Source organism: Bubalus kerabau, chromosome 6, assembly GCF_029407905.1.
Source record: "Bubalus kerabau isolate K-KA32 ecotype Philippines breed swamp buffalo chromosome 6, PCC_UOA_SB_1v2, whole genome shotgun sequence".
Classification (NCBI taxonomy): domain Eukaryota; kingdom Metazoa; phylum Chordata; class Mammalia; order Artiodactyla; family Bovidae; genus Bubalus; species Bubalus kerabau.
In genome coordinates, this window is record NC_073629.1 from 86,597,637 (window position 1) to 86,612,677 (window position 15,041).

A 15,041-nucleotide genomic window follows, 5' to 3' on the forward strand; every position below is an offset into this window, starting at 1 on the left:
TCAAAGGTTTTGGCATAGTCAATAAAGCAGAAATAGATGTTTTTCTGGAACTCTTGCTTTTTCCATGATCCAGCAGATGTTGGCAATTTGATCTCTGGTTCCTCTGCCCTTTCTAAAACCAGCTTGAACATCAGGAAGTTCACGGTTCACATATTGCTGAAGCCTGGCTTGGAGATTTTTGAGCATTACTTTACTAGTGTGTGAGATGAATGCAATTGTGCGGTAGTTTGAGCATTCTTTGGCATTGCCTTTCTTTGGGATAGGAATGAAAACTGACCTTTTCCAGTCCTGTGGCCACTGCTGAGTCTTCCAAATTTGCTGGCATATTGAGTGCAGCACTTTCACAGCATCATCCTTCAGGATTTGGAATAGCTCAACTGGAATTCCATCACCTCCACTAGCTTTGTTCATAGTGATGCTTTCTAAGGCCCACTTGACTTCACATTCCAGGATGTCTGGCTCTAGGTCAGTGATCACACCATTGTGATTATGTGGGTCGTGCAGATCCTTTTGTACAGTTCTTCTGTGTATTCTTGCCACCTCTTCTTAATATCTTCTGCCTCTGTTAGGTCCGTACTATTTCTGTCCTTTATCGAGCTCATCTTTGCATGAAATGTTCCTTTGGTATCTCTGATTTTCTTGAAGAGATCCCTAGTCTTTCCCATTCTGTTGTTTTCCTCTATTTCTTTGCATTGATCGCTGAAGAAGGCTTTCTTATCTCTTCTTGCTATTCTTTGGAACTCTGCATTCAGATGCTTATATCTTTCCTTTTCTCCTTTGCTTTTTGCTTCTCTTCTTTTCACAGCTATTTGTAAGGCCTCCCCAGACAGCCATTTTGCTTTTTTGCATTTCTTTTCTATGGGAATGGTCTTGATCCCTGTCTCCTGTACAATGTCACGAACCTCATTCTATAGTTCATCAGGCACTCTATCTATCAGATCTAGGCCCTTAAATCTATATCTCACTTCCACTGTAAAATTATAAGGGATTTGATTTAGGTCATACCTGAATGGTCTAGTGGTTTTCCCTATTTTCTTCAATTTAAGTCTGAATTTGGCAATAAGGAGTTCATGATCTGAGCCACAGTCAGCTCCTGGTCTTGTTTTTGCTGACTGTATAGTGCTTCTCCATCTTTGGTTGCAAAGCATATAATCAATCTGATTTCGGTGTTGACCATCTGGTGATGTCCATGTGTAGAGTCTTCTCTTGTGTTGTTGGAAGAGGGTGTTTGTTATGACCAGTGCATTTTCTTGGCAAAACTCTATTAGTCTTTGCCCTGCTTCATTCCATATTCCAAGGCCAAATTTGCCTGTTTCTCCATGTGTTTCTTGACTTTCTACTTTTGCATTCCAGTCTCCTATAATGAAAAGGACATCTTTTTTGGGTGTTAGTTCTAAAAGGTCTTGTACGTCTTCATAGAACCGTTCAACTTCGGCTTCTTCAGTGTTACTGGTTGGGGCATAGACTTGGATTACTGTGATACTGAATGGTTTGCCTTGGAAACGAACAGAGATCATTCTGTCGTTTTTGAGATTGCATCCAAGTACTGCATTTCGAACTCTTTTGTTGACCATGATGGCTACTCCATTTCTTCTGAGGGATTCCCGCCCGCAGTAGTAGATATAATGGTCATCTGAGTTAAATTCACCCATTCCAGTCCATTTTAGTTCGCTGATTCCTAGAATGTCGACATTCACTCTTGCCATCTCTTGTTTGACCACTTCCAATTTGCCTTGATTCATGGACCTGACATTCCAGGTTCCTATGCAATACTGTTCTTTACAGCATCGGACCTTGCTTCTATCACCAGTCACACAGCTGGGTATTCTTTTTGCTTTGGCTCCATCCCTTCATTCTCTCTGGAGTTATTTCTCCACTGATCTCCAGTAACATATTGGGCACCTACTGACCTGGGCGACGGCTGGGAGGAGCTACCCCATGCCCCCATGCCCGAGGCCAGAGGCAGCGGCCAGGAGGAGCAACCCACGCCCGAGGCCAGGGGCGGTGACGAGAGGAGTTACCCGGAGCCCTGGCTGTGAGGGTGCAGGAGGGCCTAGAGGAGCTATCCCACATTGAAGGTCAGGAAGGGCGGCGGTGAGGAGATACCCCTCATCCAAGGTAAGGAGCAACGGCTGCACTTTGCTGGAGCAGCCGTGAAGAGATACCCCACGCCCAAGGTAAGAGAAACCCAAGTAAGACGATAGGTGTTGCAAGAGGGCATCAGAGGGCAAACACACTAAAACCATACTCACAGAAAACTAGTCAATCTAATCACACTAGGACCACAGCCTTGTCTAACTCAATGAAACTAAGATATCCATAGAGGACATTAAAAAGTCCTAACATATTCCTGTAGATCCAGGAGGTCAACTATGTACAGAGCTGTGTGCATGCCCAGAAATAACCTGAGAGGACCCCAATGTCTCAGCTCTGGATAAACTTGAAGCCCTGTGCAAACAGGAAATAAAGGCAAAGGCAGAGTTTTAAACTTCCTAAGAACTGAAGATGTTTTCCAAAATAAACACACATTAAGTCCTTTGGCAAAGATTGGGAGATCTACGGAAACAGCTGACAAATCATTAACTGATCTCAGTGGTTACTGAGCACAGAATGCAGTGGCTCCACATTACAAAGAAAAAAAAACTTTACAAAGAAAGAAAAACTTTATAGAATTAGTCTGAAAGACTCACTAAAAAACCAGCAAAAACAAAAAACCCTGAGGTTGGGGGGAAATCTGATTTCCAGAGTTGAAATACATTATTATTTTAAAGGTCATATTTTCAACAACAACAAAAAAACAAAACATGCAAAGAAATAGAGAAATACTTACACAGGGGGAAAAAAATGAACAGTTAACAGAAAGAGTCAATGAGATGACACTAGTGGGTGGACATACTAGACAAAGACTTTAAGTGAGCTAAGACCAAAAATGCAGGAACATTTTCTCAATGCATTTTATATCATATCACCTTGACACCTAAACCAGGCAATGACATCAAAACAAAACTACCAACCAATATCTCTTATAATACAGATGGGAAAACACTCAACAAAATACCAGCAAACTGAAATCAAGCAACATACAGAAGTGATTATACCCTATGACTAAGTAGAATTTACCTTAAGAACACAAACTGGTTAAGATTTTAAAAAAATCAATGTAATACATGACATTAATATAGTAAAAGACAAGAACTATGTGTCATCCTACTAACCCAGAAACAGAAGTTGACAAAATCCAGAACCCTTTCAGGATAAAAACATGGAATAAATTAGGAATTAAAACTTCTTTAACCTGACAGAAGGCATCTACAAATAAAATCTACAACTAATAAGACACATAATGGTGAAAGAATGAATGCTTTCTTCCGAATATTGGAAACAAGAGAAAGATACTCTCACCTTGCCATTTCTTTCAACAAAGTACTGAAGGTTCTAGACAGGACAATTTAACAAGAACTAAGACATTCAGAATGCAAAAAAAGAAATAAAACTATCTGTATTTACAGATGTCCTGATTTTGTGTATAGAAATACTAAAGAATTCACTAAAAACTACTAGAAATACTAAGGGAATCCAACAAGGATGTAAATAAAATATAAGATCAATGTCAAAAAATAAATTGTATTTCTATATGTTAGCACTGACAGAAAGAATAAAACACTCATGAACAGTTTTAAAAGGTACGAATCTTATAAAATGAAAACTATAAAACACTGTTGAAAGAAACTAAAGACCTAAATATATGGAATGTTATGACATATTAATGGATCAGAAAACTTAATGCTATTAAGGTGGCCAGGTTTCCAAACTGATCAACAGATTCAGGATATTTCTATCAATATTTCAATCTGGCTATTTTGCAGGAACAATAATCTGACCCTTATATTCGTATGAAATGCTAAAGATCCAGAATAACCAAAACAATAGCTTTCCAAAGAAAAAGTTGGAGAACTTATTTCAAACAAGTATACTTTCCAATTTCAACTTAGTACAAAGCTTCAGTAATCATGACAGTGTGGTACTACCATAAAATTAGACATGTATATCAATGACAGTTAAAAATCTGAAAATAAACTCTAACATTTGTGGCCAAATGCTTTTTTTTTTTTTTTAATAGAAAAAAATTTTTTAATGTGAAGTTTTACCTTGAGAAAAGGAAAAAATCTAATTATTCTGAAATAACCTATTATTACTGTAAACTGAATAAGAATCAACTTCTCTGGTCTCAGTCTCACAAAGTATATATAAAATATATCAACAATTCCAATAAGCACAATAAAAAATTTCAAAGTATTCCAGTGTTGATGAAAATATTTCCTTTTCAAAATTATTATCTGTTTAGAAAACATATAGAACATACATCATTTCATAGCAGTATACAAAGGTAGTGAGAGGGACTCTTAAAAATTAACAGTTAAATGCTCAACTACAAATGCATTACATTCCAAAAGCTGGGTTTTAAGTCATTCATTTGAAATTCAAAAAAATCCTTTATAAATGTCTAACATCAAAGAGTATAATTTGATTTAAAATATATATAATCTATTATGAATCTGGAACACCAAAGAAAAGCAATGAAAAATAGTGAATTAATTCACTGAAACACTATTAATTATAATTAAAGTATGAAACAGTATGCTGATAAATCATCTTTGAAGCATTTATCCTAAAAAGTGGTCTTCATCTTACATCATGATAAGAACCTATAGCAACCTATTTTTCTTTTATTCATTTATTCTTTGTATTGTTACAAGGAATATTTGAGGAAAACATCAAATGCCTAGATTTTCAATTCTCTTTTATCTGATCTTTGAGATTCTCTCCACTTTTATGATACTTCTCTTATCTGATATTCAAGACTGTGACTATTTTACTGATTTCACTCAGAAAACTCAAAAAGAGTACTAAAATTCCATAATCCTATCAACTATTACAGCAAAAGGCTTCTGGTAGGAATTATTCCAATAAAATGACAAAATAGATTCAAGCTATCTAAATTGTTCTTTTTATAGGATATATTTCTATTTTAAATGGTACCTTCAATGCTGATTCTAACAGATATAAAAATACAAAGTAGTAGTTTACGAATATCAGTCCTGAGACATTTAATTTTCTTGCCGTTGGCCACAGATGCATTATCATAGGATAAATGTACATTATTCCTATAATATGTTCTGCATTTTCAAATTCTTCTGAAAATACAATGGCCAAATGCTTTCTTTTTACTTTAAAAAAATTAATAGGTTTTTTTTTTTTTAAAAAAGACCTGAACAGAAAGTACAAAGTTCCCATATATTCCATCATCCCCACCCCTCACCAACTCCCCAGTTTCCCTTATTATTAACATCTTGCATTAGTGTGGCTACTTGTAAGAACTGATAAGCCAAAAGTGATATACTATTATTAACTAAAGGACATAAGTCTACATTAGGGTACATTCTTTGTTTCATTTTTATGAGTTTTGAAAAAGGTATAATATATCCATCATTACAGGACCATGTCAACTGATTTTTAACAATAGTATCAAGAATATTCAGTGGGGGAAAGAACAGTCATGTCAAAAAATGGTGCTGGGACAAATGAATATCTAAACACAAAGGAAGAAAGTTAGAAACCTATCTCACACCACATAGAAATAGATTCAATACTGATCACAGAGTAAATATAAGAGCTAAAAATATAAAATTCCTAAAAGAAAACAGAGGAATAAACCTTTATAACCTTAAGGTTACCCAATGGTGTCATAGAAACACCACCAAAAAAACACAAAAGAAAAAGTAGATAACTTTGTTTTCATCAAATAAAAAACTATTCTGCTGCAACACACACACACACACCATTTAAAAAGTGCAAAGATGACTCACAGAATGGGAGAAAATATTTGCAAACCATGTATCTGACAAGAGATTTGTATCTAGAATATATAAAGAACTCTTAGAATTCAAAAATAAAAAAGCAAATAAAAAATAAAATATGGTCTAAAGAATTTGAAGGGGCATTTCTCAATGAAATAAAATCAGAAATGGTCAATAAGTTCATGAAAAGATGTTCAACATCATTTGTCATTAGGGAAATACAAATCAAAACCACAATGATATACTACTTCATATCTACTAGGATAGCCAAAGTTAAAACTCAATATGATTTGACAAGAGTTGGGAGAAATTTGAATCTTTTACAAACTACTAGTGAGAATTAAAAATGGTTCATCCACTTTAGAAAAGTCTGGTAATTCTTAAAAAAAGTTAAACACTTACCATATGACCCAGCAATACCATTCCTCAACACCTATTCAAGAAATGAAGACGTGTGTCCACATAAAAACTTGTACATAAATGTTCATAGCCCAATACAGATTACTAACGCATATATATGGAATTTAGAAAGATGGTAATGACAACCCTGTATGCGAGACAGCAAAAGAGACACAGATGTATAGAACAGTCTTTTGGACTCTGTGGGAGAGGAGGAGGGGGGGATGATTTGGGAGAATGGCATTAAAACATGTATAATATCATATAAGAAACGAATCACCAGTCCAGGTTCGATGCAGGATATAGGAAGCTTGGGGCTGGTGCACAGGATGACCCAGAGGGATGGTATGGGGAGGGAGGTGGGAGGGGGGTTCAGGATGGGGAACATGTGTACACCCGTGGTGGATGCATGTTGATGTATGGCAAAACCAATACAATATTGTACAGTAAAAAAAAAGATGCAACAATATACTGGCAAAAAAAAAAAAAATGTTCATAGCCATATTATTCAATTAATAGGTAAATGTGGAAACAACCCAATTGCACTTTGTTTCCACTGATGAACAGATAAATAAAATGGGGTATATCCATATAACGGATTACTCAATTCAGTTCAGTTCAGTTGCTCAGTCGTGTCCGATTCTTTGCAACCCCATGAATCGCAGCACACCAGGCCTCCCCGTCCATCACCAGCTCCCGCAGTTTACCCAAACTCATGTCCACTGAGTCAGTGATGTCATCCAGCCAACTCATCCTCTGTCATCCCCTTCTCCTCTTGCCCCCAATCCCTCCCAGCATCAGAGTCTTTTCCAATGAGTCAACTCTTTGCATGAGGTGGCCAAAGTACTGGAGTTTCAGCTTTCGCATCATTCCTTCCAAAGAAATCCCAGGGCTGATCTCCTTCAGAATGGACTGGTTGGATCTCCTTGCAGTCCAAGGGACTCTCAAGAGTCTTCTCCAACACCACAGTTCAAAAGCATCAATTCTTCGGCGCTCAGCCTTCTTCCCAGTCCAACTCTCACATCCATACATGACCACAGGAAAAACCATAGCCTTGACTAGATGAACCTTTGTTGGCAAAGTAATGTCTCTGCTTTTGAATATGCTATCTAGGTTGGTCATAACTTTCCTTCCAAGGAGTAAGCGTCTTTTAATTTCATGGCTGCAGTCACCATCTGCAGTCATTTTGGAGCCCAGAAAAATAAAGTCTGACACTGTTTCCACTGTTTCCCCATCTATTTTCCATGAAGTGATGGGACCGGATGCCATGATCTTCGTTTTCTGAATGTTGAGCTTTAAGCCAACTTTTTCACCCTCCACTTTCACTTTCATCAAGAGGCTTTTTAGTTCCTCTTCACTTTCTGCCATAAGGGTATGCTATCTAGGTTGGTCATAACTTTCCTTCCAAGGAGTAAGTGTCTTTTAATTTCATGGCTGCAATCGCCATCTGCAATGGTTTTGGAGCCCCCCAAAATAAAGTCTGATGGATTACTACTCAGCAATAAAAATGAATGTAGTACTGATACATGCTGCAACACGGATAAACCTTGAAAGTATTATGCTAAATGATGGAACCCAGTCATAAAAGTCATAAAGTGTATGGTTATATATTTGGGACAGACCAGGCAAATTCACAGACAGCAAGTAGATGATGGTTGCTAAGGCTGGGGAAAAGGGGACCAGATGCAGAATAACTGCTATTAGGCACAGGGTCTCTTTGGAATAATGACAGAATTCTAAAAATGATGATGGTTTCCAACTCTGAATACACTAAACACCACTGAACTATACCTTTTAAATCGGTGAAATTTATGATATGTAAATTATATCCTAATAAAGCTTTTAAAAATTGCATCTATGGTCCTTGCTTTCAAGGAATTGACAGTCTAGAGCTGGAACACATGCACTAAGACATGACTTCATCTTATTATATCAAGAAAACAACAAAACTGCACAAAGAATTTCTACAAGACTTTCTTTTACATCACTAATTTCAATTTGGAGAAAGATGAACTGGTTACATCACTTCCATTCTTAAAACAGCAAGGATAATATTAAAACTAAAATAGGACATACATATTTCACATCAATTATATTTATGTTTACCTCTTTTTCCTTAAGTAAAGCTTCGTGTTTCTCTTCAAGCCGCTTCATTTCAAATGCTAGTGTGTCTGCCCTTTTGGATTCAGAGGAAAGTTTAACATGAAGATCCTGAACCTTTTATCAGAAACAAAAGTAGAAAATAAAGAGTATATAATATTCAAAGCATTTCAGAGATCAATAAATGAACTGGAAATAAAATTTATAGTAAGATTACAGTCTAATTCTAAATATTCGTGGAAATGGCCTGGAAATAAAAAATTAAAATAAATTTTAAAATACACAAATAATAATTTAGCAAAAAAACATAAATAAGTCTTCTACTGTTTCTCTAGGGTGTTTGATAAATAACAAAAGAGAATATTTTAGGTTATAACTCCATTCTCTAGGTATTTATCCCTGGTTATCAGAAATGTTAATGAAACAATAAAATATTCCCAAAGTATACAAGCTCAGAAGCCAATAAAAATGCCACAAGGGAAGCCCAATAATACTGGAGTGGGTGGTTTATCCCTTCTCCAGCAGATCTTCCTGATCCAGGAATCAAACCGAGGTCTCCTGCACTGCAGATGGATTCTTTACCAACTAAGCTATCAGGGAAGTCCAAAAGACCTAGAAAACACAAACTCAATGATCAACTCTTGAATTAAAATTACAGATAGAAGATACATGTGAAAATAAGTACACAACTGACTACAAGTAGTGAGTATCTGGGGCTTCCTGGGTAGCTCAGCAGGTAAAGAATCCACCCGAAATGCAGGAGACCCCAGTTCTATTCCTGGATCGGGAAGTTTCCCTGGAGAAGGAATAGACTACCCACTCCAGTATTTTTGGGCTTCCCTGGTGGCTCAGATGGTAAATAATCCATCTGCAATGTGTGAGACGTGGGTTCTATTCCTGGGTTGGGAAGATCCCCTGGAGGAGGGCATAGCAACCCACTCCAGTATTCTTGCCTGGAGAATCCCAATAGACAGAGGAGCCTGGCAAGCTACACAGCCATGGGATTGCAGAGTCAGACACAACTGAGTAAACTAAGCACAGCACAGCACAGCACAGTGCTTATTCACTGCTACATCCTTCTTAAGGAGTGAAAAGTTATACTCTTTCAATCTTATTGATTAAAAAAAATTAGATATTTTCTTACCTGTCTCTTGTATGTTTCTAATTGTGTGCGTGCAGCATTTGCCTTCTTTAATTCCTCTTCTAAGCTGACTGTATTATGCATGTACATCATGTTTGTTTCCTGTAAAGTTTTCACCTGCTTGCGAAGGTCATTCAGATCTTGTAGCTTCTGACGATATATCTCAACTGTAGACTCCAGTTTATTTGCTTTATCAGAGGTAGCCCTATAACAAAGATTAAACATTACTATGTAAAAACAAGTAAATGCACATAACAGTGTTATTCTGGCTGTAAAACGAGTCTTCCAAATGAACTATCAACTGGTCAAAAAAATGAGAGGGACAGAGAAAAGAAATCATTAATTTTGTGAGAAATCTGGAAACGGGCTCAAAAAGTTCAACCCTTCTGTTATAAAGTCATCAAAATAAAATGCTCAAAATTTGACACACTGTATTATTGAACTATTCTATATATCACAACAATGTATAAAAAAAGAATGGTTTTGTAAATACAGCTGAACAATTCTGAGCTGCATTTTAGCTCACAGGCCAGTTGTGCTATGTGCATAAATCTAATGTAGTTTGTTTTAAGTATTTGATATATTCAGTAAGTTGACCGAATTTATAATTTGTTTGGCAAAGCACTTCCCTTTAGAGTTGTGCACACCTGACAAATGGGACGGAGAAAAAATAAATAAACAGAATCACTTCAATATCACGTGAAGGTTAAAATTAATGCTTATAAAGATTTTGTTTTAAATGAACATTAAAAACTGTAAGAAATGGTTAATTAAGAAAAATTAACATAAAAAATCATTTAAACAGATTCTTTGCTTAACATTTTGCAGGCAAAGCTCATTATAAACTTTGTACTGTCAAAGACAATAAGAGAACCTGGGATAATCTTGAAATAAATGCTAGGATTCTTGTCTATATTTTATCAAATGTCAAAATATGGTTTGTGAGAATACATTTCTTACACAAAAATTTCACAAGATGTACTAGTAAGTACAAGAAGGTCAAGTCAAATGTATCTAAAAGTAACAGCTTACAAATTTTTAAGAAAAAGGTATCGTCTTCTTTAATCAGAAATAAGAAAAAGGTTTACGGTTCCAATATGAAAATCTGTCCTAATAGGAATCAAATATTATCCTAAAACTTCACATAACTATCAACTAACATAAAAGAAGTAACGACTAGGAACTTGGATAAAAATTGATCAATACTTGATACACAGGTATAACTGTAAGATTCCTTAATTAAAATATAGAATACCAAAATGAGAAGTGACATAATTATATTTAGACATGCCATACCTAAGAACATCTATTTCATCTTTCAGGGCTCTTGTTTCCTCAGCAAGACTAGTCAATTCATCATTCCTATGTTGAAATTCAATTAATTGCTTTTCAAGTTCTTCACAGTGAACACGGTAATCATCTTTTGCAGCTTCAAGCCTTGCATAAAGAAAACAAATATTTATAATGTAATTTCCATTATTTGTTTTTTCACTGAGATATGAGCTTAGCAAAACTAACTTCTAAAATGTTTGATTTCACATTCAAAAAAGGAAAAACTAAAGGAATAAGCTACTTTCTAGTCCTTAGTTTTAAAACAATAGCTTAAAAAAAGTTGGAGAACTCATACTTTCCAATTTTAAAAGTTACTACAAAGCTACAGTAATCATGATACTATCATACTACCATAAAGCTAGACATATGGATCAATGACAATTAGAAGTCCAAAAGTAAACTCTTAACATTTATGGTCAAATGATTTTTTTTACTTAAAAAAATTAGTAGACTTTTTTTTTTTTTTTTTTCAGAAAAACTGAACAGAAAGTACAAAGTTCCTGTATATTTTCTCATGGTTGTCTCATTCCCCAGTTTCCCTTATTATTAACATCTTGCATTAGTGTGGTTACTTGTAAGAACTGATAAGCCAGTAATGTTCTGAATTTTCATTATCACTCTGAAACACTGAGCCTGGTTCTCTAGTTGAAATAGGAATTTTAATTTCAAAAAAAAAAGAGAAACCATATAAAGTTACCCAAAAATGTACATAGTACATAAAGTGGTGAAATATGAACTCCAAGTATAGACTGTGATAAAGAATAAATACTTTGAACCCAAAAGCAACAACAAAAACTAAAATGACTATATAGTGATAAAAATATTTAAAAAGTACTTGATCAGCTGACAATAATGTAGAAAATAAAAATAAATACAAAAACAGATATGACAAATGAAAAACAGCAAACTGATAGACCCTAAGCACAACCATATCAAAAATTATGTAAAGGGCAAAAGGACTAAACACATCAATTAAAAAGGCAGAGACTATCAGACGGATAAAAAAGCAAGGCTCAAATATATACTAGTTATAAGAAACATTTTAAATATCAAAACACAATAGGTTAAAAGTAAAAAGATGAAGTAAGTATCATGCAAATAATAAGCAAAGAAAACTGGGGTATTCATCTTAACATCAAAAAAATGGTTTAATACAAAAAGTATTACCAAAGGTATAGATACTTCACAATTATAACAGGGTCAAGCCATCAGAAAGACATATCAAAAAATTATATGTAACTAAAAACAAAATTTTAAAACAGATGAAGCAAAAACTGACAAAATCAGAGATCTACAAATCCATAATTATTGTCAAGAATGTTAACATCAGTCTCCCAATAAATGAAAGAACTAACCAAAAATGTCAAATACAGAAGAAATCTGAATAACCCTACTAATTAGCTTGATATAATAAATATTTGTGAAACATGTCAGTAAAAAATTACAGAATACACATCCTTTGCAAGTACACATGGAATATTCACTGCAATAAAATGTGATGATCAATAGGTATCATAAATATTAAAAAGAATGAAGTCTTATGGACTATATTCTCTAACCACGAGGAAATTAAATTAGGAATCAGTCACAATGAGAAGTTTGGAGAAAAGCCTTAAATATTTGCAAATTTAAAAATAAATTTCTAAATGATTCCTGAGTCAGAGAAGAAATCAGAGAGGAAATTAGAAAATATTTTGAACTGAATAATAACAGAAACGCAATCAATCAAATTTTAGGGACACAGCTAAACCAGTGCTTAAAGAGAAATTTACAGTTTTAAAGGCTTATAATAGAAATAAAGAAATGCTTAAAATCAATCATCTAACTTTAGGAGGCTAGAAAAAGAAGAGCAAATCAAATCCAAAGTAAGTAAAAGGAAAGGAATAAAGAACAGAGATCTAAAACTCACACTATGGGAAACTAATAAAGGCTGTTCGATTAATAAAGGGTGTAAGATTAATAAAATTGATGAACCTCAAGCAAGGGTGACCAAGAAAAATGAAAGAAAACACAAATTACCAACATCAAGAATGAAAAAGGAAACACCATTACAGCTCCTATAATCATTAAAGGGACCATAAATAGAATATTATGAAAAACTTCATGCCAATAAATTAAACAACTTAAATCAAATAAATATATACCTTGAAAAAAACAATTTAGGAAACTGACATAATGTGAAACAAAATCTGAAAAGCCTATGAACCATTAAATAAATTACATGTGTCATTAAAAGCCCTTTCACAAAGAAAACCACAGATCCAATTGTTTTACTGATTAATTCTATCAAATATTGAAGGAAGAAATAATGTCATTCTTACATAAACTCTTTCAGAAAATAGAGGAGGAGAGAGTATTTCCCAATTATTCTATGAGACTAGCAGAACAAAACCTGAAAGACATTACAAGAGAAAAAAGTTATAGACCAGTATCTATTACAAAGACAAGACACAAAAATACTTTCAAAATATCAACACATCAAATCGAGTCATATGTGCGTAAGATAAGAAAATATGACCAAGGTGGTTTTTCTCTGGAATACAAATTTTTTTAACATTCAAAAATTAATCGTATTAAAAGAATAAAAAAGAAAAACCAAACCATCTTTTTTCAAGAAGCATAGAAGTCCTAAGACAAAAATCAACACTGATAAGTGATAAAAACTCTTAGCAAAGCAGAAATAAAGGAGAACTCTTTCAATCTGATAAAAAGCCCATTTAAAAACTCTACAGCAGGCTTCCCTGGTGGCTCAGTGGTAAAGAATCTGCCTGCTAATGCAGGGGACACAAGTTTGATTCCCGGTCCAGGAAGACCCTACATGCAGCAGAGTAACTAAGCCCATGTGCCATGACTGTTGGCCCTGTGCTCTAGAGACCACGTGCTGCAACTTCCGATCTGTGTGCCTAGATCCCGTGCTCTAAAACAAGACACTGCAATGAGAAGCTGGTACACAACCAGAGCATATCCGCCACTCTCCACAACTACCACAACTAGAGAGTGCTGCCGACTCTCCACAACTAGAGAAAGCCCACACAATAGCAAAGACCCAGCACAGCCAGAAATAAACAAATAAACATAAAAAAACTACTTAGCTAGCTTCATACTTGACAGTACTTAATTGGACATTTTCTCCCCAAGACTCAGAACACAGCAAGATGTTTGCGCCTGTTCAAAGCAAGGAAAATAAAGACAAGGCAGAAATAATAAAAGGAAGAGGTAAAGATCTATTAATAGATGACTGCAGATTCCTTAGGATTTTTTTACCAAAACAAACTACTAGAATCAGTAAGTGAATTAAAAAACTTTGCAGGGCTTCCCTGGTGGTCCAGTGGTTAAGACTTTGCACTTCCACTGCAGGAGCACAGGACTGGACCCTGGTCAGAGAATCAAGATCCTGCATGCTGAGCAGTGTGGCCAAAAAATAAAATAAATAAAGTTGTTTGAACAAAAAAAAGAGGAAACTTTGCAAAACATACAAGTTTTCAAATGCAAGACATTAAGATTCAAGATATAAAAGTTTCAACATATAAAAATCAACTGTGTATCTATATATTAGCAGCAACTTTTCAGAATAATTTTTGTAACTGTGTTTGTAATAGCAAAAAATTAAATATTTGAGAATGAAATGAACAGAAGACACACACAACACTATGCTGGAAACAATACAACATTGCTAGAGAAATTAAAGACAAATAGACAAAGATACTAAATTCATAAAACAGAAATTCTCAATATGGTTAAGGAATCAATCATATACAACTTGAAGTCATAATCACAAAAGGTTTTTAAGAGAAACTGACCAAAAAAGCAAAAAGACAGAAGAGTCAAAAACATATTTTGAGAAGAAAGAGTTGGCATATTCACACTACCTGATTTTAAATGACTTACTCTAGAGCTACAGTAGTCAAGATCAAGTCTTATGGGCTAAAGACAGACAAATTCATCAGTAGGAAGGAACTGAATACAGAAAATCACCCAAATTTTATGGCTATATCATTTTTCACAAAGGTGCCAAAGCACTTTGATGGAGTAAAATAAAAATCTTTTCACCTGATGATACTGGAACAACTGGATACACATAAGGGAAATAAAAGTAAAGTCTGACACCCGCATATCACACTATTTTCAAAAAAGTCAATTCAAGATGGATCACAGACCTAACTGTGAAAAATAAAACTATAAAGGTTCTTTTTTTTTTTATGCTAAAAAAC

General features: G+C 34.7%; 1 protein-coding gene across 4 annotated transcripts in view; it reads right to left on the bottom strand.

The window, feature by feature from the left end:
- The window catches only part of HOOK1 (hook microtubule tethering protein 1), a 73,644-nt gene that overhangs the window by 22,308 nt on the left and 36,295 nt on the right, over positions 1 to 15,041 (bottom strand). For all 4 annotated transcript variants that reach the window (XM_055585677.1, XM_055585678.1, XM_055585679.1 and 1 more), the window contains 3 exons: positions 10,795 to 10,935; positions 9,502 to 9,703; positions 8,364 to 8,474 (listed from right to left, as the gene is read on the bottom strand). In XM_055585677.1, the coding sequence (XP_055441652.1) occupies positions 8,364 to 8,474; positions 9,502 to 9,703; positions 10,795 to 10,935 (454 nt within the window). The remainder of the gene's footprint in view (positions 1 to 8,363; positions 8,475 to 9,501; positions 9,704 to 10,794; positions 10,936 to 15,041) is intronic.